The sequence below is a fragment of the Tupaia chinensis genome, unplaced genomic scaffold, assembly GCF_000334495.1.
Source record: "Tupaia chinensis unplaced genomic scaffold, TupChi_1.0 Scaffold000226_1, whole genome shotgun sequence".
Lineage (NCBI taxonomy): Eukaryota > Metazoa > Chordata > Mammalia > Scandentia > Tupaiidae > Tupaia > Tupaia belangeri.
In genome coordinates, this window is record NW_006159701.1 from 8,175,138 (window position 1) to 8,198,966 (window position 23,829).

The 23,829-nt window shown below is 40.7% G+C and overlaps 1 protein-coding gene across 8 annotated transcripts in view; it reads left to right on the forward strand.

Annotated features, from left to right (window-relative positions):
* Window positions 1–23,829, forward strand: part of ATXN2 (ataxin 2) — a 76,759-nt gene that overhangs the window by 43,564 nt on the left and 9,366 nt on the right. For 4 of the 8 annotated variants that reach the window (XM_014587650.2, XM_027771643.1, XM_027771647.1 and 1 more), the window contains 7 exons: window positions 1,313–1,617; window positions 5,222–5,285; window positions 5,933–6,085; window positions 6,688–6,754; window positions 18,443–18,627; window positions 18,964–19,096; window positions 22,824–22,877. In XM_014587650.2, the coding sequence (XP_014443136.1) occupies window positions 1,313–1,617; window positions 5,222–5,285; window positions 5,933–6,085; window positions 6,688–6,754; window positions 18,443–18,627; window positions 18,964–19,096; window positions 22,824–22,877 (961 nt within the window). The remainder of the gene's footprint in view (window positions 1–1,312; window positions 1,618–5,221; window positions 5,286–5,932; window positions 6,086–6,687; window positions 6,755–18,442; window positions 18,628–18,963; window positions 19,097–22,823; window positions 22,878–23,829) is intronic. The other 4 variants (XM_014587651.2, XM_027771644.1, XM_027771645.1 and 1 more) reach the window with 3 other exon arrangements.

Sequence of the window (23,829 nt, forward strand, 5' to 3'; positions counted from 1 at the left end):
TTTGTTTGTTTGTTTGTTTGTTTTTTATTGACCACTGTGTCTGTTCAGGTCTAACTCTGAACCCCTCTTCTTCTGACCTTCCAGCCCACCACTTCCAAGACCCCCAGGCCCAGGGCTTTGCCCAGCCTCCGTAACAGTCTCCACACCCACACTCGCTTCCCTCCATTTGTCCCCCACAAAGCAGTTGTGCTCCTTCTCTAAGCTGTAAACCTGCTCAGTACTGTACCTGGCTGACAATTCCCTAGTGACCTCCCATCCCGTGAAAGTGGGAAGCCAGTCTCCATACTTGGCTCTTAAGTTCCTTTATTGACTCATTCTTGGGTGAATTTATCATTTCTTGATCCATATTTGCCCCAGTTCCTAGTACTTCTCTGTTTCTTGGTGGAACCATCTTCTCCCTTTTCTGTGGATTTTTTCAAGAATTATTTCCTTTATGTGTGAGAGACAGATAGACAGACAAAAGGGACCTCATGCTGCAGTTCTTGCCCCAGCCCTGCAGCTGGCCAGGATCACAGGCACACTCGATGTGTTCAGGTAGACCTGGGTGCAAACTCAGAGCCTTTGCATGTGGCCTCCAGCTTTGCTCTGCAGATCCCTTCTGCCTCTACCACTGTGCTGTGGTTGGGCCTCCTTTGCATTTTTGAAAATGTCATTTTCTCTTGCTTAGGCTATTACCGTTTCCAGACATCCTAAATATCTTTCACTCCTTAGACTAGCTCATATAGCCACTGAGAAACCTTCCTTTTCTATAGGCTGTTCTTTCTATAGGATCCCATACCATTTATTGCATTTTGTTGTTAAGTATCCAGTCGCATTCAGATTGCAAATCTTGGAGGGCAGAGCTGTTTCATAGTTTTCCATACCTGGCAGGCACAGCTTCTGACATGACAGAGAAGCACTCAATAAATACTTAATTTTTTCTCTTATTTTTAAAGTTGATTAACAATTAGCATATTGAGATAGCAATAAATGAACTATTTACTTGTAATAGGTCTTCTGAAATATGCAGACCCAAGAATGGCATTTCGGACATACCCTGGAGACTATATTCTTGATTGGACTTCAGATGCTAAATTACTATCTCTAAATATTTGACTTTTGAGGCTAGGGCATATGAATGTGTCGATGACTGGTTGTGTTCTGCAGACATTCTGTTATCATTGCCTTACAATAAAAACAGCACACTTAAAGTATGAAAATCTTATTCAAAATAGTTCATGCGCACAAACAATATTACTCTGCTTATGCTCATGGACAAAAATGACTACCAGAGTTATTTAAAATACTTAAATATAATTATCTGCTTTTTTAGTTACAGCCAAGTTCTACTTCTGAATCTATGGATCAACTGCTAAGCAAAAATAGAGAGGGAGAAAAACCAAGAGATTTGGTCAAAGAAAAAATTGAACCCAGTGCTAAGGATTCTTTCATTGAAAATAGCAGCAGCAACTGCACCAGTGGCAGCAGCAAGCCCAACAGCCCCAGCATTTCCCCTTCGATACTGACTAACGCGGAGCACAAGAGGGGGCCCGAGGTCACATCCCAAGGTGTTCAGACTTCCAGTCCAGCATGCAAACAGGAGAAAGAGGATAAAGAGGAGAAGAAAGACGCAGCCGAGTGAGTAATCCTGGAATTCGGATCTTCCTGTGATTCATTTAACTTACTTGCTCTTCTTAGGTGTGCTGGCCTTTCCAGCTCAAGAATCTATGTGGACTTGGAGACTGTTTTATAAGTAACCCTTAATTCATGAGCAGCTGGTCTAAACAAATGGCATCTTAAGTAAATTGAATCATTATACCCTGTGCTGCCCTTTTCTCCTCCTCCATTTGCACCCCAAAGGCGGGGAAAACAAAAAATAGGCATGAATTTAGAAAGGCTTTCCCATACTTATATGGGAATTGAAAACGATCAGGTTTGGGGACCTGTGCCCTCTGTGTCCTCTGTGTACTTAGCTCTCCTGTGCTTCTGGGACTAAAAACTACCATGGTTAGAGAAGTACCTAGTTGGAATTTCAAAGTGTTTTCTATCAGAACAAAGTTTAGTTGATATTTAGATTTGTTAAGATGGACTTTATTCTTACAATCAGCATTTTATCTGTTAAGTGGACTTATACAGGCAGGCCTCTGAACCCAGTTACCATCAATTTGTGTGTTCTGGGTACCAAAAAACCTAGTTAAAGTTGAACTTTTGGATTCCAATTGGTTTATGAGTTGGGGACTACTTTTTTATTCATTGCTAAAGGACTCGTACACCCACCAGAGTGAGACAAAAGCACCCATTAGTGGGGTTACATCACACCGTAATCCTTTCCCTCCATTTCTCATTCTGTCAGGATTAGGCACATACACACACATGTGCCATAGTGTTTTTCAAGCTACTGGACCTGAGAGCCGAACCACGGTCAGCCATATGGGATCCAGTTCCCAGTGCACGGCACTTAGTCACTGTACTCCTCCCTCCCTTCCTCCCTTTGCTCCTCCCTCCTTCCCTCCCTTCTTTCCTTCCCTCCCTCCTTCCTTCCATCTGTCCATCTTTCCTTCTTCCCTTATTTTATTTTTTTGTTTGTTTGCTATAGTGCTTGTCAGAAAGAGACGAGAGACAGAAAGTGTAAAATCACCTTCCAGGGAGGATGGCCACACCCTCTCTCCATTCTCCTCTTAGGATTTTTTTTTTGGAGAGGTTTTTGCTATAGGGCGCATGCGCTCACCAGACAGACAGAGAGAGACAGAGAGACAGAAAGCGAGAAATCACCCCCGGAGGGATGGCCACGCCACAGTCCCTTCTCCTCCAGTCTCCTTTAGGGATCTTGGGCATGCATTGCATATGCACCCCTGCATGAGTTTTAAGCCACTGGGTCTGGGACACGAACCGTGGTCGACTACATGGGAGTCCAGCGACATAGTCATTATGCTGACTGTTGGTCCCCTCCTCTTAGGATTTTGGGCATGTATGCACATGCTCCTGGAGTGTGTTACAAGACCCTGGGTCTGGGACCAGAAACATTCAATCAGCTATGTGAGATCCAGCTGCCTTAACCACCATGCCAATGACTAGCCCAACCTCTGCTCCTATTTTATGTTTGTCTTTTTTCTATGCCACAGTTCACCCCAGTCTCAGCCCGCTCAAATTGGGTACACACACAGGCAAGCACAATGTGCTCGGGGAGGTCCCTGCATGCCGACCCAGAATGCTTCTTCCCGTGTGAGTTTAGTCGCATTTCCACTGAGCTTCCACCTGACTCCAAGTTGGAAACTACTTACTCTTTTTTGTTTTTGTTTTTGTCATTGGATATCTGTGCTTGCCAGAGAGAAAGAGAGAGGAAAAATGAGAAATCATCCCCCAGGGATTGCCATACTGCAATCCCTCCTCCATTCTCCTGGGATTCGGGGCATGCATGCACATGTACCCATGGTGATTTTCAAGCCTTTCAATCTGGGGCTTGGACCATAGTCAGCTATGTGGAGGAAGTTCAGTGCTTTAACAACCATGCCACCTGCTGGTCTCAGAGAACTACTTATTCTTGATTTGAGGCAAACATTTTTATTAGATCCTAGATTTTCCACAATGTGTGGCATGTAGAAAATACCTTGTCATATTAGAAGCTACTGCCTGCTAAAGAGCGGTATATTACCCATTGGTCTTAAAGGCATTTTATAAAGGGGCTACTGTCTTTTCTGTTCAGGAACCTGTTGATTTCCTTTTTTTTTTTTTTTTTTTTTCTTTAAGTTTTGGCAGAGGTCTCACACACTCTCCAGAGAAAGCCCCCTCTGTGGGGCGTAGTCACACCACATTCTCTTTTCCTCCATTTCTCCCTTCTTTTGGGTTTTGGGCATGCAAGAACATTTGCCCAGCATGTTTTCAAAGTCTCTGGGTTCAGGACTCAAACTGCACAGTTATCCATGTGGGATCTAATCACCTTAATCACCATGTCATCCACTGGCTCTTGATTACTTTTTTGTTGTTGTTGTTTTGTTTATTCATTTATTATTACTTATTTTAATTTGACCAGAGAGAGACACAGAGAGAGTTACAGAGAGAGAGAGAGAGAAAGAAAGTGAGAAAGCAAGCTACCAGGTCCAGGACTCGAACTGCGGTCGACCATGTGGGTGTGTCCAGTACCTTAAGCACCATGCCACCTGCTGATCCCTCTCGATTACCTTTTGAGAGAAGCAGTTATATACCAGGCATCTTCAGAAAGTTCATGGAGGGCTTGCTCTGTTGCCTAGTGGTTCAGGGAGCCACATTCTACATGGCCGACTATGCAGTACAAATCTTGGGCTCAGCGGCTGGAGAAAAACACTGGGCATGTATGTGTATGTGTGCCAGATCCCTACAGAATAGGTAGATGGAGGAAGGAGTGTGGGGTGACCATGACCCATGAGGAAGGGGTAGTTTTTTCCCTCTCTTTATTTGTCTCTCTCTGATGAATACACATACCTTCTGACAAAACTAAGGAACAAAAATATTGGGGCCAGTTGGTGTCACAGTAGTTAAAGTGTCTGAATCCCAACTGCAGTTTCAGTTCAGATCCAGCACTTGAAAAGCATGGCAGGCAAGTGTGGGTGGATCCCTAAAATCTTAAAAGAAGAGGTGGCAGAGAGGGAATTATAGCAAGGCAGTCTCCCTAGGGAGGGTGCTTTCTGTCACACACAGACAGACACATCTACACCTACACCTGTCTCTTCCAACAAGCACACACATTCTGTAGAAACTTTTAAAAATGCATATTATTAAAACACTATGCATGAGGTTTGTGTTTTGTTATTGTTTTTTGATTTTGTATTTTTGGGCCAGCCAGTGACTTGGTGGTTAAGGTGGCTGAATCCCACACGGTCAACTAAATGGTTTAAGTCCAGAACCCAGCAGCTTGAAAAACACATCAGGCACTTGTGCATGCATGTCCAAAATCCCGAGGAGAACAAAAGTGAAAGGATTGCAGTGTGTCCATCCCCATGGGGGGGTGCTTTCTCACTCCTCTTGTCCTCTCTGTCTCTTTGGTATATGAGAATTTTTTTAAAAAAATCATGCTTTTATGGCCAGTTTCTTTATGGGTGGGCAATAGAGTGTGTGTGTGTGTATTTTAAGGAGGATTAATGATTTTGTTGAGAATTGTTTAACTCTATGTGTAGCTTTTAAAAGCAGATTATCAGGTAATGAAACTTTCAGACAAAGTTAAGTTCCATGCTGATTTCATTGGCCTTTGTATATTTTTCTGGTTTAGGCAAGTTAGGAAATCAACCTTGAATCCCAATGCAAAGGAGTTCAACCCTCGTTCCTTTTCTCAGGTGGGTTTATTATTTTCTGTGAGGTCATGTAATCGCTGGAAAAAATGTATTTATTATAATTAGTAATATTTCTCCTCCTATACCTGTCAACTAAATTCCATTGTAGTATAATGAATCAACTCTTTTCTTCTTATATGGTTATTAATGAATATTTTTAGCCACAATTAAAATTATCTTATCTTCAGTTAGATGTGATATTAGGCAAGTCTAAATCTTTCTGACTCAAGAATTTGAAGATGATTGGCAGGCTAGGCTATTAGATTTATAGATAATACTATTGTTACTATTCTGCTGAATTCATAAGATCAATTTATAATTTTTTGAAAACACTTTCTCCAGTTTCTTAAAACACTACCTCTTTTTTAATATTTTTATTAGGTTGGGAAAGTCATGACATTATTTTTCTGTGTTTTTCTATATAAAAATGTGTCATAACTTTCTCAACAAACCCAATAATAGGTAAAGTTTTGTTTTCATTATCTACTAAAAACATCTTTTATTAAAATATAGGGAAATTTTTTTCCTCCAATGAAAAGGACTGGTTAAAGTGAATTAAAAGTTAGAAAGATTAGGAAAATCAGTCTTCAAATTGCAGCAATAATTACCTTATACCTGGAGATAGTTCAATTTTATTTTTGTTTTTGTAGCCAAAACCTTCTACCACCCCAACTTCACCTCGGCCTCAAGCACAACCTAGCCCATCTATGGTGGGTCATCAACAGCCAACTCCCGTTTATACTCAACCTGTTTGTTTTGCACCAAATATGATGTATCCTGTCCCAGTGAGCCCAGGCGTGCAAGTAAGTCAAAGAATTTGATGTTCCTTTAGCCTCTCTAGGGGTTGTATTTGACACCAAGCACTCTAGGTTTGTGGGGCCTTCAGTCAGTGATGTAACCAGGAATATTTGAAAGAGGGACACATGCAGTGGTTTGGTATGTTAGCATGAAGGCCTAAATCTGGGTGTTTTCTGTGGAAAAGATTTACCGTAGCTTGGGGTTTGTCCTCTTAGCAGTGGGTTTTTGTTTTTATTTTTAAGTTTATTTACCTCACTCCTTCCACGAGCAACACAGAGAAAGAGAGACAGCGACCCCAACATGGTTCTGATGCCGTGTTCCGGGCTAACTTCAGCCAACACGGGGACATGGACACACGCATGGCCTGTGTACTTGCGGAGTGCCTTCAGACTTGAATCTGGAAGGTTCCCATGTGGGTTAGCCTAGCAGAGAGTCGTGTTTTGCTGCTACACCAGGGTCCAGCTCTGATTTTACTTCATAGTAGCTTAACATTAGGAAACCTCAGAGCTATCTCTCTGACAATATAAACTTAAGGGAGAGTTTAAATATAAACTGTAGAATACCTTATTACAAGAGCCTAATATTATTTTTTTTTAATTCCCTAAAGCCTTTATACCCAATACCCATGACGCCCATGCCAGTGAATCAAGCCAAGACATATAGAGCAGGTAAAGGTGAGAATACTCCTGCCTGTGTTTGCTTGTGGTCTGCATGCTGCATGAATTAAGTACCTGGTTTTAATGAGTCAGTATTTGTTGTTCAACTTTGACTTCTGATGACTGACATTACCTAAGGTATTCAGACAAATTTTATGTATAGAAACAGGAAATGTGCTCCGTCAGTTGTGATCATCATTGTCCTCTTCACAGGGAATAATTAAATTCTGAAATTTTTCATCTGAAATCTGAATTTAAATAGGAAGTTCTTTTGGTTTTGATATTTTTGTTTTTCAGTATTTTGCTGTAGGCCATGTGTGCTCACTGGACAGAGAGAGAGAGAGCTCTCCCCAGAAGGGAGATGGCCACACTGCAATCCCTTCTCCTTCATTCTCCACTCAGGATTTTGAGCATACACACATGCACACCTGGTGTGTTTTTTAAGCCCCCAGGGCTTGAACTGTGCAGTTAGCCATTTGGGACCCAGTGCCTTAACCACTGTGCTGCCTGCTGGCCCAGAAGTTAAATTTGAAAGAGAGAGTTTGGTAAATTAATTTACTAGATTGCCTATCTAATTTTTATATTAACTTAAAAATTATTTCCCCAAATTCTAGAATTTTTTTTGAAGCAGTGTGCAACTCCAGAAACCAACACCAAAATCCTTATTAGAGGGATATTTTCTTATCTTTAAAATGAGAGAGTTGTAAAGATAGTTGTATAAACTATTAATTTTACTTGTGTGGTTAAAGAGCCTTCATAGAAAAAAATCCACTTATCTTAAAAGGAATTTTTTTTTTTGAGAGCAAGAGAGGATTTTTGCTATAGGGTGTGTGTGCTTGCTGGAGAAACAGAGAGACGGAGACAGAAAGTGTGATATCACCCCACCCCTGGGGGGGATGGCCACACCACAATCCTTTCTCTTCCATTCTCCTCTTCTAATTTTGGGCATGCATGCACATGTGCCCTGTGTGAGTTTCAAGGCACTGGCTCCAGGACTCAAACCACGGTCAACTATAGGGGAGTCCAGTGGTGTAACTTTTATGCCATTTGCTGTCCCAAAAGGAAATCTTCAATGTTGAAAAATTCTAAAGGTTTCTTTTTCACCATCCATTTAATTTAGACCAATTAATTTCTGTTATTGAAATAATAGTGTAGAAAGAATGATTTCTGTAGAGAATACGTTTGCCAATGTCCAGTAATTACCATTCTGACCTAAAAATTTCCTTTCTTAAATTAGTAAGATTTCCTCAATGTTCATAATTGTATTTATTTTGGATAAACACTAAACTCTGATTTTTAGGGGATGGGATGTCATATCCCCCCTTTTTTGGGGGGGTCATAGAACACTTCAACTCGTTGAAAGAACTTACCTTAATTTTTTTAATTTATTTTTTTATTTTATAGGGATGGTGGGAGAAAGAGATAGGTTTATGGTTTTTTTTTTTGGTTTTTTGGGGGTTTTTTTAGGGCTTTTTGCTATAGGGCACGTGCACTCACCAGACAGACAGAGACATAGAGACAGAAAGCGAGAAATCACCCACCATGGGAGGATGGTGATGCCGCAATCCCTTCTCCTCCATTCTCCTCTCGGGATCTTGGGCACGCATGCACACGTGTCCAGCGTGAGTTTTAAGCTACCGGGTCCGGATCGTGAACCATGGTCAACTACGTGGGAATCCAGAGACATAGCCATTACACTAACTGCTGGTTCCCAAGAGATAGGTATTTTTGACAGTCTTATTGTGTCAGTCTTTCCACCCGATGAGCTAGCCATGTATGTCTGCACCTAGTGTCCTCAGGCTGTCCCTACTAACTGAAACCACGGTCTCCCTGTAGCTAGCTTTTAGCTTCCCACGTGGTGGAACTACCTGTGCAGTTGGGCATACGTTAGATCATTTTAAGTATCTAACTATAGGAATTGATTTTATTGCAAGGGACTGAAGATAATCAGAGAAGAAAAGGTTTTTTTGGTGCAGTGGTAAGGTGTTATTTATTACTACCTAGTGTTGCTGTTTTTTTCATTTCCAGAGGGCATGAGAGCTTGTGGGGGTGGGGGAAGGGACCCCCCCAGTGGTGCACAGTAACATCACAAACCCTTTACCTCCATTTCTCCTTCCTCTTAGGATTTTGGTCAGGCACACATACATGGCTGGTATGTTTTTCTAACCACTGGGCCAGGATTGAAACTGGTTGGTCATGTGGGATCCAGCTCCCTTAACCACTAGGCCATGGACCAGCCTGTGCTATTGTATTGTATTTATTTATTTATTTATTTATTTATTTATTTTTAGAGAGAAAATTTTTTAGGGTGTATGCGCTCACCAGAGAGACAGAGAAAGACAGACAGCAAGAAATCACCCTCTGGAGGAATGGCCACAGTGCAATCCCTTCTCCTCCATTCTCTTCTCAGGATTTTGGGCACCCACGCATATGTTCCCAGTGTGAGTTTCAAGCCACTGGGTCTGGGACTCGAACTGTTGTCAACCATGTGGGAGTCGAGCAATGTAACCATTACGTTATCTGCTGGTCCCCAGCCTGTGCTGTTTTCAGTGATTACTTATAGCAATGCAATGGAAGATTTTTATATTAAAATATAAAACATTATTGCAGTAAAGGCAAGCATGACAGTATAGGTCTGGGATGAGACATATGCTCTATTGGGTCTTCAGAAATGTCATGACATATTTTTCTTTCTTTTTTTTTTTTTTTTACAAAAAGTGGCATGACCTTTCCAGTGACCTAATAACTTCAGCAGCTATTGTCATTTTAATAGAAACTATACCTCAGATTATATTCCAGGTAGTTTTACAGAGGCATTTTCAGTAAGACAGAACAGGCACACTTTCCAAATGTCAGCTGTGAAACTCTGCTGTGCTAAGACAATGGGAAGCGATATTTTCTTTTTCCATCATTCAGATTCTATCTATGGTTATAAAGATTTGTCATATTTACTTCTTATACTGTTTTTCTTTGCTGAAATATTTATTTATTTATTTTTAAATTATCTATTTAATTTTATTTATTCATTCATTTATTTTAATTTGACCAGAGAGAGAGACAGAGAGAAAGAGGAAGCATGAAAGCAAGCCACCAGATTCAGGACTTGAACCTTGTTCAGCCATGTGGGAGTGTCTAGCGCCTTAACCACTATGTCACCTGCTGGTCCTCGCTGAAATATTTAAAACACATCCCAGACATCATGGCATTTAAATCTTATATACTTAGTGTACATCTTTTTAAAAGTAGGATTTTTTTTCCTTTTTAAGTAGCCTGAGTGCTATCACACTTTGTAAAATTAGTAGTAATTCCTTGATAACCAGTCATAATCAGATTATCCTGGTTGAACCGAAAGAATATTTTTACCATTATTTTGTTTTGAATATATACTTCATTACATTTATTACATCTCTTTGTGGTTTCCTACTTTGTTTTTTTAACTATCAGAGGGTATGAGTGCTTATCAGAGAGAAGGTAAGGGAGAAAGCACCCCCCATGGGTTTTGATCACACCACAATCCCTTCTTCATTCTGTCGTGATCTTGGGCACATATGCTCACATGCCCCACATGTTTTTCAATCTGCTGAGGCCAGAATTTGAACTGTGGTCAGCCATGTGAGATCTGGCTCCCTTCACCACTTTGGAGCCAACCTAGATCTTCCTACCTTCTCTCTGATACTGCTTTTTGGCAGAAACCCATTTGTTATGTAGTATGTTCCACATTTTGAATTTGCTTTGTAGTTGTGCTATAGGATGCATGCACTCACTGGAGAGAGACTCAGGTGAGGGCGGGAGTGAAAGTGAGAAATCACCCAACAGGGGGATGACCACATCACAGTCCCTTCTTTTTCTCTGTCCTCTTGGGATTTGGGGTACATATGCACATGTGCACAGCATGTTTTTGAAGCCGCCAGATCTGGGACTTGAACCTCACAGTTGACCATGTGGGATACAGTTGTCTTAACCTCCACACCATCTGCTGGCCCTCTTCTTGAGATGTCATTGATTACGTCCATGTTCAACTTTCTTGGTGGTGTGGAAGAAGGCGGTTCTGTTTGTTCTGTACTGTGTAGTGTAAGAAGGTGTGTCTGGTCCTACTTTTACTTGTGGTAAGATTGATTCATGGCTCAGGTGATGATATATCTCAGTTCCCCACTCTTGTAAAGTTTTCTATTAATTGTTCATGTTATTCATTATTGATGAATGCTGGACATCTTATTTTCATTAAGGAAACATTCTTTGATTCTGTCTATCGGATCAGAAATCAGAACTTGATATTGTACATCAGAACAGCTTGCTAAACACACAGGTTGCAGAGGGTCAGCCCTGTAGTGCAGGTAAGCCCATTGCAGAGGGAGCCAGATCCCACATGACTTATTGAGGTACAAGTCCTGGCTCTGTTGGCTTTAAAGACACACTAGGACCGGATCCTGAGGGGATGGAGAAATAGAGGGAAATATGTGTGACCATCCCCTACTGGGGGCTGCTTTCTCACATTCTTTATCGCTGGCAAAACAAACAAATGAACAAAAACAATAACTAACAAGCAAACTGATGGTTTGTCCCCATCCCCAGGTTTCTGAATCAGTAGGTTTGGGTTATAGCCTAAGAATTTACATTTTTGGTGTGATTTATAAAAATCTGTTCCCTAGGCTGACTCTAGACAGAGATACACTACTCGGGAGAAGCCACATCCCATTTGGTGACTCTGGTTTAAATTCCTGGCCTGGTCAGCATGAGATGCACCAGGCACATGTGCGAGTGCCCAGGGTCAGACTGGCTAGAGGAAGGGGATCGTGGCATGACCAGTCCTTGCAGAGGGTGCTTGCCCCCCCACCCCTCTCTCTCACCTACTCGCTCCTGTGTACTCTATTGTGAATAAAGGGGAAAGTATTTAAAAGCACAACTAAAACAGTCCCTAAGTAATGCTGCTGGGTTAGGACTGTACTTTGAAAATCTCTGCCATTAGGAGTTTGTTTGAAAATGGTAGTTTCTGAATTCCCAGCATTTTTGCTTCATTTACTGGCTAGAAATTATTTGTAAAGGACTGTCATTTTCACCTATAGCTATTTGATTATCCTCAAATAGGTTGTATAGGAAAGGCAGGATAAATGCTTAATGCTTTCAGTTTTCATAGTGAGGAGTTGGTACCCAAACTTCTGGTTATGCTCACCCAAGTTTTAGTTCTTAAGGGGTGTGAATCTCTCTCTCTGGCATTGTTACTATTTATCCTTATTCTTACTTTCTGAAGGAGTATTGGTACAAGGGTCCTTATCCGTTCATTGTTCATTGGGCGGTATTCTTTTTTGCTGCTCCTCTTGTCCCCTATGCGATGGCTTGGAACCCCTGCAGTCTGGCGCCTGTGTCCTGCAGTGCTACTTGTTTCTCTCTGATGCGTAGATGCCTCAGGCCAGTTTTTCTCCTAACCTCACTCCTAGATCTGCCAGTAATTCCTCCAAGGAATCCTGACTCCTTTTTCTGGGAAGTAGTATTTATAAACCATTTATCTGGCTGTTGGTTGTGCTCATTGCTATTAAGTTACTGCTGTTAGCCCTTTTCCGTGGACAAAATTAGGAAATACCACTGTTTAATAAATTTCAGAAATTCAGGCCAGCCAGTACATGGTGATTAAGGTGTTTGTATCCCACATGGCTGACTAAACGGTTCAAGTGTCAGACCTTGTGGCTTGAAAAGCACACTAGGCACATGGGCATGCATGCCTGCCCAGAGTCCCGAGAGAGGAATGAAAAAGGGATTGCAGCATAGCCATCCTATCTGGGGGATGATTTCTCATTTTTTCTCTCTCTTCAGCTCTCTCTCTCTCTCTCTCTCTCTCTCTCTCTCTCTGGTGAGTGCACATGCCCTATAGCAAAATTTTAAAAACTAATAATAATTTTTAAAATCAAAACTTATTCATATTAATATTTCCAATTTAGGTTAGCGTTGCAAGATTTTTATTCTGCCTCTGCTTGCACTGGAACTGAACTGTGGTCACTAAAAATAGTAACTGCATTATCTGCTGCATACCAAAAGATTATAATGCTTGACTGCTTAAAACAAGAAACATGATTTCACTCATTTTCTGAGGGTCAGGAATCCAGGACCAGCTGTGGTTCCGCCTCAGCATCTGAAGTTGCAGACAAGATGTTGGCTAGGACTGCAGCTGTCTGATGGGTTACCTGAGAGGGTCTGCATCCAGACTCAAAGCTGTTGGCAGGAGGCCTCGCTGGGTCCCTGGCTACTCACCTGGACTTCTCCATGGGCTAGTCATAACTTGGCAGCCAGCTTCTCTCAAAATGAGTTCTGTATTCAGAGAAGCAGTCCTGAACAGAATCTTCAGTGAGTTCTAGATAAGCAGCCTCGTCTTGGAGGTGACATAGCACCGGTTCTCATACAGGGCAGCCCTGGCGTAGTGTGGGAGGGGGCAGTATACCAGGCTTGGGTCACGGGGTTAGCTTAAAGGCCTGCTGACTTATTTCATGCCTTCCGTCATCAACACGTGATCATTTAAGATTATTTTTTATTTAGCCTTATAGTATTTATATTTGCAGATGCCTATCTTTTAAAGTTTTTTTTTTTTTCAGAATTATTTAATTTAATGTATTATCATTATTCTTCAATTTGATCAGAGACAGAGTGAGTGAGAAGGCAAGCCACCAGGTCCAGGATTTGAACTGTGGTCAACCATGTGGGAATCCAGCACCTTAACCACCATATCACCTGCTGGCCCCAAGTTTATTTTTTTCTTAAATGAGTGAGAGTGACAGAGACAGCACCCCCAGTAGGGCATTGATAAATTAGTCCACCTCCAGCCAGCCCCAACCATGGGTATACACGTGTCCACCGTAGTCACGGAGACTTTAGAACATGAGCCTGGAGTCCTCCCATTACACTGTACTTTGTTCTCAGCCTCTCGGTACATTGTGTTTCGTGTCGCACTGCCTTCTGGCCCCGCATTTTCACAAATACACTTGTTTATGTGTTTTTTTTTTTTTTTTCTGTCGGGGGGACAGAGATTTTTGTTAAAGGGTATGTGGGCTCGCCAGAGAGTCAGAAAGTGAGAAACCACTGCTAGGGTGGTGGCCACACCCTAGTCCCTTCTCCGTTCTTCTCCTAGGATTTTGGGCATTCATGCACACTAGCCCAGCGAGAGCTTTATGCCACCAGGCCCAGGACTTGAACAGCGGTCAATATGAGAGGATCCAGCGATGTAACTATTATATGTACCATCTGCTGGTCCTTGTTTGTTTGTTTGTTTGTTTATTTTTGGGAAAGTTTTTGCTTTAGGGCGTGTACGCTTGCCAGAAAGACAGAGAGATAGAAAGTGAGAAATCACCCCCCAGGGGGGGGATGGCCACGCCCCAATCCCTTCTCCTCCATTCTCCTCTTGGGATCTTGGGCACACACACACGCACCTGGCGTGAGTTTAAGCTACCGGGTCCAGGACTTAAACCACGGTCAACTACAGGGGAGTCCAGCGACATAGCCATTATGCCAACTGCTGGTCCCAGCCCCCCATTTATGTTTTTAAATAGCTGTATGTGGACATAATTCATACACCACAAAAGTCAACCCATTTAATATACATTTTAGAGTTTTTAAGTATATTCTTAAAGTTATGCAACCATCACCACAATCAATTTTAGAACAATTTTATCTCAGGAAGAAACCCTGTACCCTTTGGCAGTTATTCCCCTTACCTCATGTCTTCTTCCCCCACACGTAAGTTCCTAGGCACATTAATATTTCTTTATAAATTTGACTTTTCTAAATATTTCATATTAATGGAACTATATTGTTGGGATGTTGGAAAAGGCATGACACATTTTTGCATAGAAAAAAGTACATCATGTGGGGCTGGCAGGTGGCGTGGTGATTATGGGCACTGGATTCCCTTGTGGCTGACTACGGTTCGAGTCCTGGACCTGGCTGCTTACTTTCTCACTTTCTCTCTCTTTCCAATCAAATTTAAATAAATCAATCAATAAGTCATTTTTTAACAATTTAGGCACGAGCAAATGGCATAATGGTTATGTTGCTGACTCCGATGTAATCAACCGCTGTTCAAGTCCTGGACCCAGCGGCTTCACTCTCATGCTGGGTACATGTGCATGTGTACCCTAGATCCTAAGAGGAGAACGGAGAAGGGATTGTGGCCATCTCCCCAAGGGGGTGATTTCTCTCTTTCTGTCTCTCTGGTGAGCGTCCTCACTCTATAGCAAAAATCTCTCTTTAAAAAAAATTATTTATTTAATTTTACTTATCATTATTACTGTTTTTTTTTTTAACTTGACCAGAAAGAGACAGAAAGGGAGAAAGTGAGCTACCGGGTCTAGGACTCATACTATGAACCATGGTCAGCCATGTGGGAGTCCAAATGCCCCAGCCACCATGGTGTCTGCCAGCCCCTTTCCATGACTTTTTGACAGCCCCTCATATATGAAGATAATGTTTTCTGTGTGTTAATTTTGTCTTTTTCTATCTTACTAAATTAGACCATTTGAAGCACTGGACAGGGTATTTTAGTGTTTTTTCAGTTAACAGCCAGAGTCAAGGGCTTGGTTCTGAAACGTAGCTATGAATTGTATAGGGCATGTCTTTATATGGGGTAGTAGCTTTGCACAAAACCACCTCTTTGTCCTCTATGTACTTACATACTGCAGGGTTGTTCGTTCATTTGTGTTTTTCCCCCCTTCTTTCTTTGCAGCCTGGGAAGAGGGTTAGCTGTGTTTGGAAAATACAGTATGCCATAGTCAAGGACATACTAACATAAAGCACCGTTTCTTAGCCATGGCACTGTTGACATTTAGAACTGATAGCATAGTCTTTTGAATGGGGAGAGGGATTTCCTGTGAACTGTAGGGTGGTTAGCAACATCCTGATCTCTGCTCTGTAGATGAGCTAGTAGTAAGCTCCCTTCCCTCAATTGTGATGACCAGAAATGTCTTTCAGGCATTGCCAAATGTCCCTTGAAAGGCCAGATTGCTCCCAATCGAGAACCATTGATACAGGAAACGAGAACCATTGATACAGGAAACGTCTATGCAGTGTGGTTTAAGCTTAAGTTAGACTCCTTTAGAAACAGAACACACCCCATAACCAAGTAATGCAAATGTTTAATTTTAGGAAAGAGTCTACTCAACTAGCTTTCAGGTTGGTTGTTTATGTACCTGAAGGTAATAATCAAATAACAAAGGTAATGATAATGAATAAGTTAAGCTCAGTCAGTGACCTTAATTAGACAAACTTTCATCTGATAAAAATGGTACTTAGTTTAGGCTAGCTTTATCTACCAAAAGGAGTACTTTTCATTAGGCAGGCTCTCAAGATTAAATTCAGAAAAATATTTTACTTTACTGCATTCTTCTGTTTATATTTGCTTTTTGTTTTTTTCCTTGGAGAGGTTTTTTTGCGCTCACCAAAAAGACAGAGAAAGCGAGAAACCACCCCCCAGGGGGTATGGCTAGGCCTCAATCCCTTCTTCTCCATTCTCCTCTCGGGATCTTGGGCACACACGCACATGCGCCCAGCATGAGTTTAAGCCACTGGGTCCGGGACTCGAACTGCAGACGACTACAGGGGAGTCCTGCAACATAGCCATTATGCTTATTGCTGGTCCTTCAGATTTGCTTTTCTAAATTGATGAAATAATAGGTAACTTTTAGATCATCAGGAAAGTCATGATGCATTTTTGTGTAGAAAAACATGGAAAAATATGTCATGACTTCCCAGATGACCTAATAGCTCTTCTAAATTTTAGCAACAGTCATTAAATGTTTAGCCTGGTTTTAATTGTTCAAAAAAAAAAAAAAATTCTGTCAGGAAATTTGTAGCTATTGTATAATGAGTTTTGATGATGTTATGAAAAGACCAATTTTCATATTCTTTCTGCCTTGTACCTTTTTATAAGCATGGATTGTTGTAAGTATTAGATTGTTGGGAAAGTCATGACACATTTTTCTATGCAAAAAATACGTCATGATTTTACTGACAACCTAATACAAGCTCATGATTCCTTCCTCCAAGTCGGTTCACGTCCCACCAGAAACAGATCACAGACAACTGTCGCTGCTGTCACAGACACGTGAGCAAAAGCACACAGCGGGTAGAGTGAGCCCTTGCTGGAGGAACTGAGAAAGACCTCACAGAGGAAACGAAAGCCAAGCTGGATTTTTTTTTTTTTTTTTTTTTTTTTGAGATTTTTGCTATAGGGCGCATACCGCTTCCTGGAGAGAGAGAAACGCAGAGAGGCAGAAAGCGAGAAATTACCCTGTGGGGGTATGGCCATGCCGCAACCCCCTTTCCTCTATTTTCCTTTGGGGTTTTGGGCACACACGTACACGCACCTGGTGTGAGTTTTTGTTTTGTTTTGTTTTTGAGAGTTTTGCTATAGAGTGCATGTGCTCTCCAGAGAGATAAGAGACAGAAAGTGAGAAATCACCCCGTGGGGAGGATGGCCATGCCACAATTTCTTTTCCTCCATTTGCCTCTCAGGATTTGGGGCACACACGTGCCTGGGATGAGTTTTAAACCATCAGATCCAGGACTTGAACTGCAGTAGACGACATAGGAGTTCAGCCATGTAACAATTATACCATCTGCTGGCCCTCCCACCCCCAACCCTACCCTGTGTGAGTTTTAAGCCACTGGGTCCAGGACTCGTGGGAGTCTAACAATGTAAACCAGCCATCTGCTGGTCCCTTGAGCTGAATTCTTTTTTTTTTTTTGGAGAGGTTTTTGCTATAGGGCGTGTGCGCTCGCCAGAGAGACAGAGAGAGACATAGAGACAGAAAGTGAGAAATCACCCCCCAGGGGGGATGGCCACGCCGCAATCCCTTGTCCTCCATTCTCCTCTTGGGATCTTGGGCACACGCGCCCAGTGTGAGTTTTAAGCCACAGGGTCCGGGACGTGAACCGCAGTCGACTACATGGGAGTCCAGAGACATAGCCATTACACTAACTGCTGGTCCCTTGAGCTGAATTCTTGACAGAAGCTTTAGCAGAGAAACTTCATAGGCAGAAATATGTGTAGAATAATACAAGACATAAAGTAATTTTTAAAGGGGGTGGTTATTACTTCTCACACATATTCAGTATAAGAAAGCAAGGAGCCATAGGGCTCCATGGTGGGGCATTAAGGAAAATGGGGGTAAGATGAGTGTTAAGTCTGTTTGGCCTCTTTCATCATACTCTGAATTTTCTTTAAATGAGCCTAGTGCCCTTCCCTAGCAAGTGGTATAATTTGGTGTATCAAAGGTATAGGTGTACCCACCCCACCCCTGCCATTGTCTTGTGGTAGAGATTGTTTTTTAAAAAGCAATAGATAATCTAAGAAGTGGAATGAAGGAAAAGTCATTCCTGGTGCTATGAGAGTCTGTTACAGGATTCCATCAAGTCTGAGTCATCCAGACAGTCTCTCTGAGGAAGTTACTTTCAAAATGACACCTAAAGGATGAGTAGCTGAAGATACTCTACAGCTGGGAGTTTGGGTCTGGCCTTTAAGGCTAAGGCACAGCTGTGCAACAGGAAAATACCCAGAGTGGCTGCAGGGTGGAGCTAGGGGGTGTGGTGTAAAGTGGTGGTGGAGAGGCAGGCAGGAGGCTCAGATGATGCTGAGCCTCCTGTGGCCCAAGTAGGTGTGTGTGTGTTACCTGTTATGCTCAGGAGACACCGTTTCCTCACAATAATTAAGTCCTCTTTTTCCTGTAGTACCAAATATGCCCCAGCAGCGGCAAGACCAGCATCATCAGAGCACCATGATGCACCCGGCCTCGGCCGCAGGCCCCCCCATCGTTGCCACGCCCCCAGCCTACTCCGCACAGTATGTCGCCTACAGCCCTCAGCAGTTTCCCAGCCAGCCGCTTGTTCAGCATGTGCCACACTACCAGTCTCAGGTGCGCTGACACGGTCTCCCTCACGCTTTTCCTTCTAGTTAGGGAATTTTAACTTTTAACTTTCAATGTGGTGGAAGAATTTTACTCTGGTGTTTGTTTGTTTTTTTTTTTTTTTTTTTTTTACTTTGTGTCATGGTGGGGTAGATAGCTAAGAAATTGGGGAGGGGGGATATATATTTGATGATCACCATTCAATGTTAAGAGTTTGAAAAGAAGCAGTCAAGAAGGGTTTGGAATTTTCTGTTTCTGGAAACCCAGAAACCATGGAGTTAAAAATCTAAAATCTGCTTGGCTTTATTTGATAGTTTAATGTTTTCTTCTTTTTTTTGCACACAGCACCCTCATGTCTATAGTCCTGTAATACAGGGTAATGCTAGAATGATGGCACCACCAACACACGCCCAGGCGGGCTTAGTGTCTTCTTCAGCAACTCAGTACGGGGCCCACGAGCAGACGCATGCGATGTATGGTAGGAAGCACTTTGTCTGTCTTTTTCAGTGTGTGTGACTATTCTTAACTTGTTTTAGAGTGCTGAAAAAATAGTCTGTTTAAGAATAACTTGGCCTTTTATGTCCTTGAGAGTTAAGAACCTACAGGAAAAGGTGTGTGTACCAATTTCTACTCCTGACCTGCTCCCTAAGTCTTGGCAAATAATTTCTACCTCTGTACCTCAGCCCCGTTTCACATGTGTCTCCTGCTGTAACTCAGTGCTGTGAAGGCTGTGAGAACAGAGCATCTTTCCTGAGCCAAGTCCCTCCTTCAGCAGTGTTAGCACGTGGTGCAGCCCCCTAGGCATGCAAGGACATTTTTACCAGAATAAAGGCATAAACACTCTAGCATGAGAATATCAGTGTCCCACTTTGCTCTGGGGGTCACAGGCATTACATATTTTTATTGCTATTTGTTAACATGATACTGTTTCTTCGTGCTGTATTTTAAGTGGTTAAAATTGTGAAGTAATCTAAAAGATTTTAGACATTATTCAGTTTAAATATAGTAGATATAAATAGAACAGTAAAATGAAAATGAGAAGTATTTTATATAAAATTAAATATTTATATATAAGAATAATCAAAAAAAATTAACCATCTTTGTTTTATGGCCTGAGAATTTTGTGTAGGTCAACTTAGCAGCTGTCTAAAATACTAAAGTTTTTTCAGTATTGAGAATTTAAAATAAAATTCCCACTTGTGTATCTTGCTTCATACTATAGTTTTTAAAATACATCTGTAGTTAGTACCAGTTTCATTATGCTGTCAGTTTTGTTCTGAACATTTCCAAGAACTCCTATATTGTTGTTTAGGTTTCCTATTGGCATTTCGGGTATTTTAAAAAAAATTTTTGTTTTTGTTTTTTGAGTAGAAGATAAACTTAGGTTTATTGGTAACAGTTGAAAAGTGTACTACTATGAGAATGAAATTTTGACTATGTTAAACTTAATGAATGAATAAGTTTGTTACCGATTTTCATTTTCGTTAACTTTACATTTCTTGAATGAAAATGTTGAGGCAAAATTTAGTTGTTTAAGAATTACAAATTTCTGGCAAACCCCCTTTTTGAGATACTACTGCTTTTTATGCCTTCTGCACCCTCCTTTTCCAAGTCAGTAAGCGTGTTGACAGTGCGGGGTGGTAAGACAGGCTCAGCTGCAGCAGTTCTCCTTGCGTGCAGTAGCACAACCTCACGCGGAAGTCTACTCCTGCCACAAAGGGTCACTCATGTAGGAACCGAATATGATTAAAGGCATTTCTTTTTACAAGATATCGAAGTCTGGTATTAGGTTTTTACATTTTTACAGAGAATCTTTTTACTGTGGATTATGCGTTTTAAATAAAAACCGATGTGATTGCTGCATTTTAAAAATCTTTTTTTCCCCCCAAGAAACCCATCTGTAATGTAGTTGAAAAATACACTGACAGCCTTATTTGGTTTATGATTTTGGTTATGATCTGTCATTTGGCTTGTCTTTAGTTGTCTTAACCAGGACTAAGCATATGAAAAGGTACCCTTGATCCATCACTCTAGCTTTTATGCAGCTTGTGTACATTTCAAGTTTTCCAGTTTGCTTAAATGCTTAGGTGAGAAGTTCATTATGGTTGTTTATATATTTCTGGTGAATAGCTGATGATCTAAAAAGGGGAAAAAACATTCCTTTCCTCTTATTTTCTGGTATACTCTCCTTGGAATAAGATCTAAAACTCTGAGCTGAAATTTCCGTTGCTTTTAGAGAACCGCTGTTAGTGTATCCATGCTTTTGAGACGTAGTAATGCTGAGATGTTGAGCAGGATCTTCCTCCTCAGCGTGTCCATCACTGCCAACATCTGGCTTCCTCTTTTGGATGCATGTCCATTGGTTTAAAGAACCCATACATTAAATACGGTATTTGAGGCACTAGTCGCTTTTCTAACTACCTTCCCAGAACATTTCCATTTGGAAAGCAGTTGCCTTGGCCCCAAAGTCCATTCAGGTGGGGGTGAGTAGGAAATATTGCACATGAAATAAAACACTGGACCCAAGTCCCGTGAGATCTGGAATAAACTAGTTTTCAAAGTGCCCCCCTTTCTTGTCTGCAGAATGTTGCTCAGCCCAGTCTGAACTTCTGCAGTTTGCACAGGTCGTATTTAATTGATGTCTGTTGATGGGGCAGGCTAGAGGCAAGACCGTGGGCTTCGTGTGATTATTGCTGGTTAGTAGAGATTTGCTTTTGGGTATTCAGACCCTAAAAAGTATACTAATGAATTATTTTGTTCTTTGTGATCATAAACCATAGTTGAATCTGATAAGCAAGTTCTTCATTTAGATCCTCAGTAATTTATTTAAATTATTTGAGCTCTTTCAAAGCATAATTATACCAAATATAAACAAAATTTTAAGGACATTCTTTTAATCTAGGACAAAGCAGTTGCATTAGAAATGCTTATATTGTACTTGCCTTAAACAATATGTATTTTATATTCCCAAAGAAACCAAATACTTTGAGTATGAGTTATGTTTATATTTAAGCTACATACTATCTAGATTTTTTAAAAATTGTTTATGCAAACAAAAGAGTGTGTACCCAGATGTTGGTGACAATGTTATGTCACTTTTTGTCGTTCATTAGCTGTTATGGTCATAGCGAAAGACTTGAGAATAAAGAGGATCACTAATGACTGCAAAATGAGAGACTGATTATTGTTTTTAAGTTTGGGGGCTATTTAATTTAAATATGCTGATTACTGGACAATTATTGTTGGAATGGAGATGTGTACTAAATAATTGTTGACCTTGTACTCTTCTAGCTTATCTTAGAACTTTTGTCACAAACCTCATCTCTTTGGCCTCATTTAACATTCATCATTACTCCACCCACATCCTCCTAAGACATTTCTTTCCTTTTTGTTTCTCTCATACCCAGTCTTTTAAGTCATTAATTTTGTGTAGCAATGGGTTTTACCTTTTTTAAAAAGTAATATGAAAAACTTTGCTACTAGCTACAGTCACCAGGAAGTTTTAGATTCACAATCTTTTTTTAGTAGTTAATGCAGATAAGTAAACAAAAAAGTATAAAAACCATCCATTAACCTTCTGCCTGACAGTTACCTATTAACATTTTGGTGTGTATCCTTCCAGGTATGCTTAAATACACACACCCCTTTATGTAGATGTATTTTAATAAATAATATACTCGTGCTTACCTCATTACGTCAATAACAAATTTATTAACATACTCATGCTTATAATAAATGATAACACACTCATGCTTACATTATTATGCTTATAAACTTTGGGATTTACTACCAGATGCCTGATAAACATTTCAGAATACGACATTTCTATGAATAATGTTTTGCAAAATTATGTGTCTTTTGAATTAAAGTTGGCAAGTATTGTCTTATTTTGGTACATTATTTCTGTCAAGGTTGTTTCATGGAATGCCATGTTGGTCGTTTGAGTAGATAATAATTTTATTTCTTCCATTTAAGCAAGTCAGCATGCGGAACTCGACATTCCAACACAGAAGAAAAGTTTCTTCCAGCTCAGTCCTATCTTTTAAAATCCTGTGACAGTGTTTAAAGTGCTGTTATCTCTCATAAAATAAAAATGAATTATGCATGAATACAAAGAGAAATTATGAGATATGTCAACCTTTCCAGAAAACTAGGAAAATGCACACCTCAGAAGGCTAATTCACCTTTCTGTTTCCCAAATTCAGCATGTCCCAAATTACCATACAACAAGGAGACAAGCCCTTCTTTCTACTTTGCCAGTGAGTTGGGTTTTTTATACTAATTTTAATTGTACAGTAAAACACTTTTTAAAGAATACATGTTAAGGGAGTAGACTTGTTGAACATTATTTTCCTTGCACCAGACAAAATCATTGCAAGTTTATATGGCAATAATAATTTTGAATTTTTAAAAAGAAAATATAACCCAGCTTAAGAAAGCTGGGGTTCATAAAAATTTATTTGTTTCAGAAATTAATTTTTGCATACCAAGCAAACATGTGACTGTTTGGGAAATGTCTAATATTTTTCTTACTTAGAGAAACTTTCTGAACAGCCAGTTGTGTGTGTGTGTGTGTGTGTGTGTGTGTGTGTGTGTGTGTGTGTGTGTTTTAATGCCAAGCTTATAGCTTGTTATATAAGACTTAAGGCATTAGTTTTTTCAGTATCCTGGTAAGAAATTTATTTTACCAGGATTTTTAATTGAATGGGGATGGTGAAATACTAGGTGACCACACTTCTGTCTTTTCAGTCTTGTGACTAAAGGCTTTAGATATTCAGGTAGCAGACACCTCAGGAGGGTCTTGAGCATAAGGAGGAAAGCATGACCTGCCAGAGATCGTCTTTGGCAGCACACGGCCCCTTTATTTCCCACCAGTAAAAAGGCAGATGTTGGCTCCTGAGTGGAGGCAGTCTGGGCAGAGCTTTCCTTGCTTGGACAGTGAGCTCGAACGATGTGTTTTCTCCATGTGTAGGCCAGTCACGGGCTTTGGTATTTGCATAGGAAAGGCACTAACATGTAGAAATCTTTTAGACTTCATGCCATTACTCTGTCAATTTGTGTGACTACTGTATTCTAGAATAATAAAAGTTTGTGTTAGGGATTAAATTTTGAGTTTTTTGGAATGATTTAATGTCTCACTACTAAATGGCAAATTTAGCATTTAGAAAACATTTTGTTCTGAAATTTTTGGTAATTATGCCGTGACTTGGT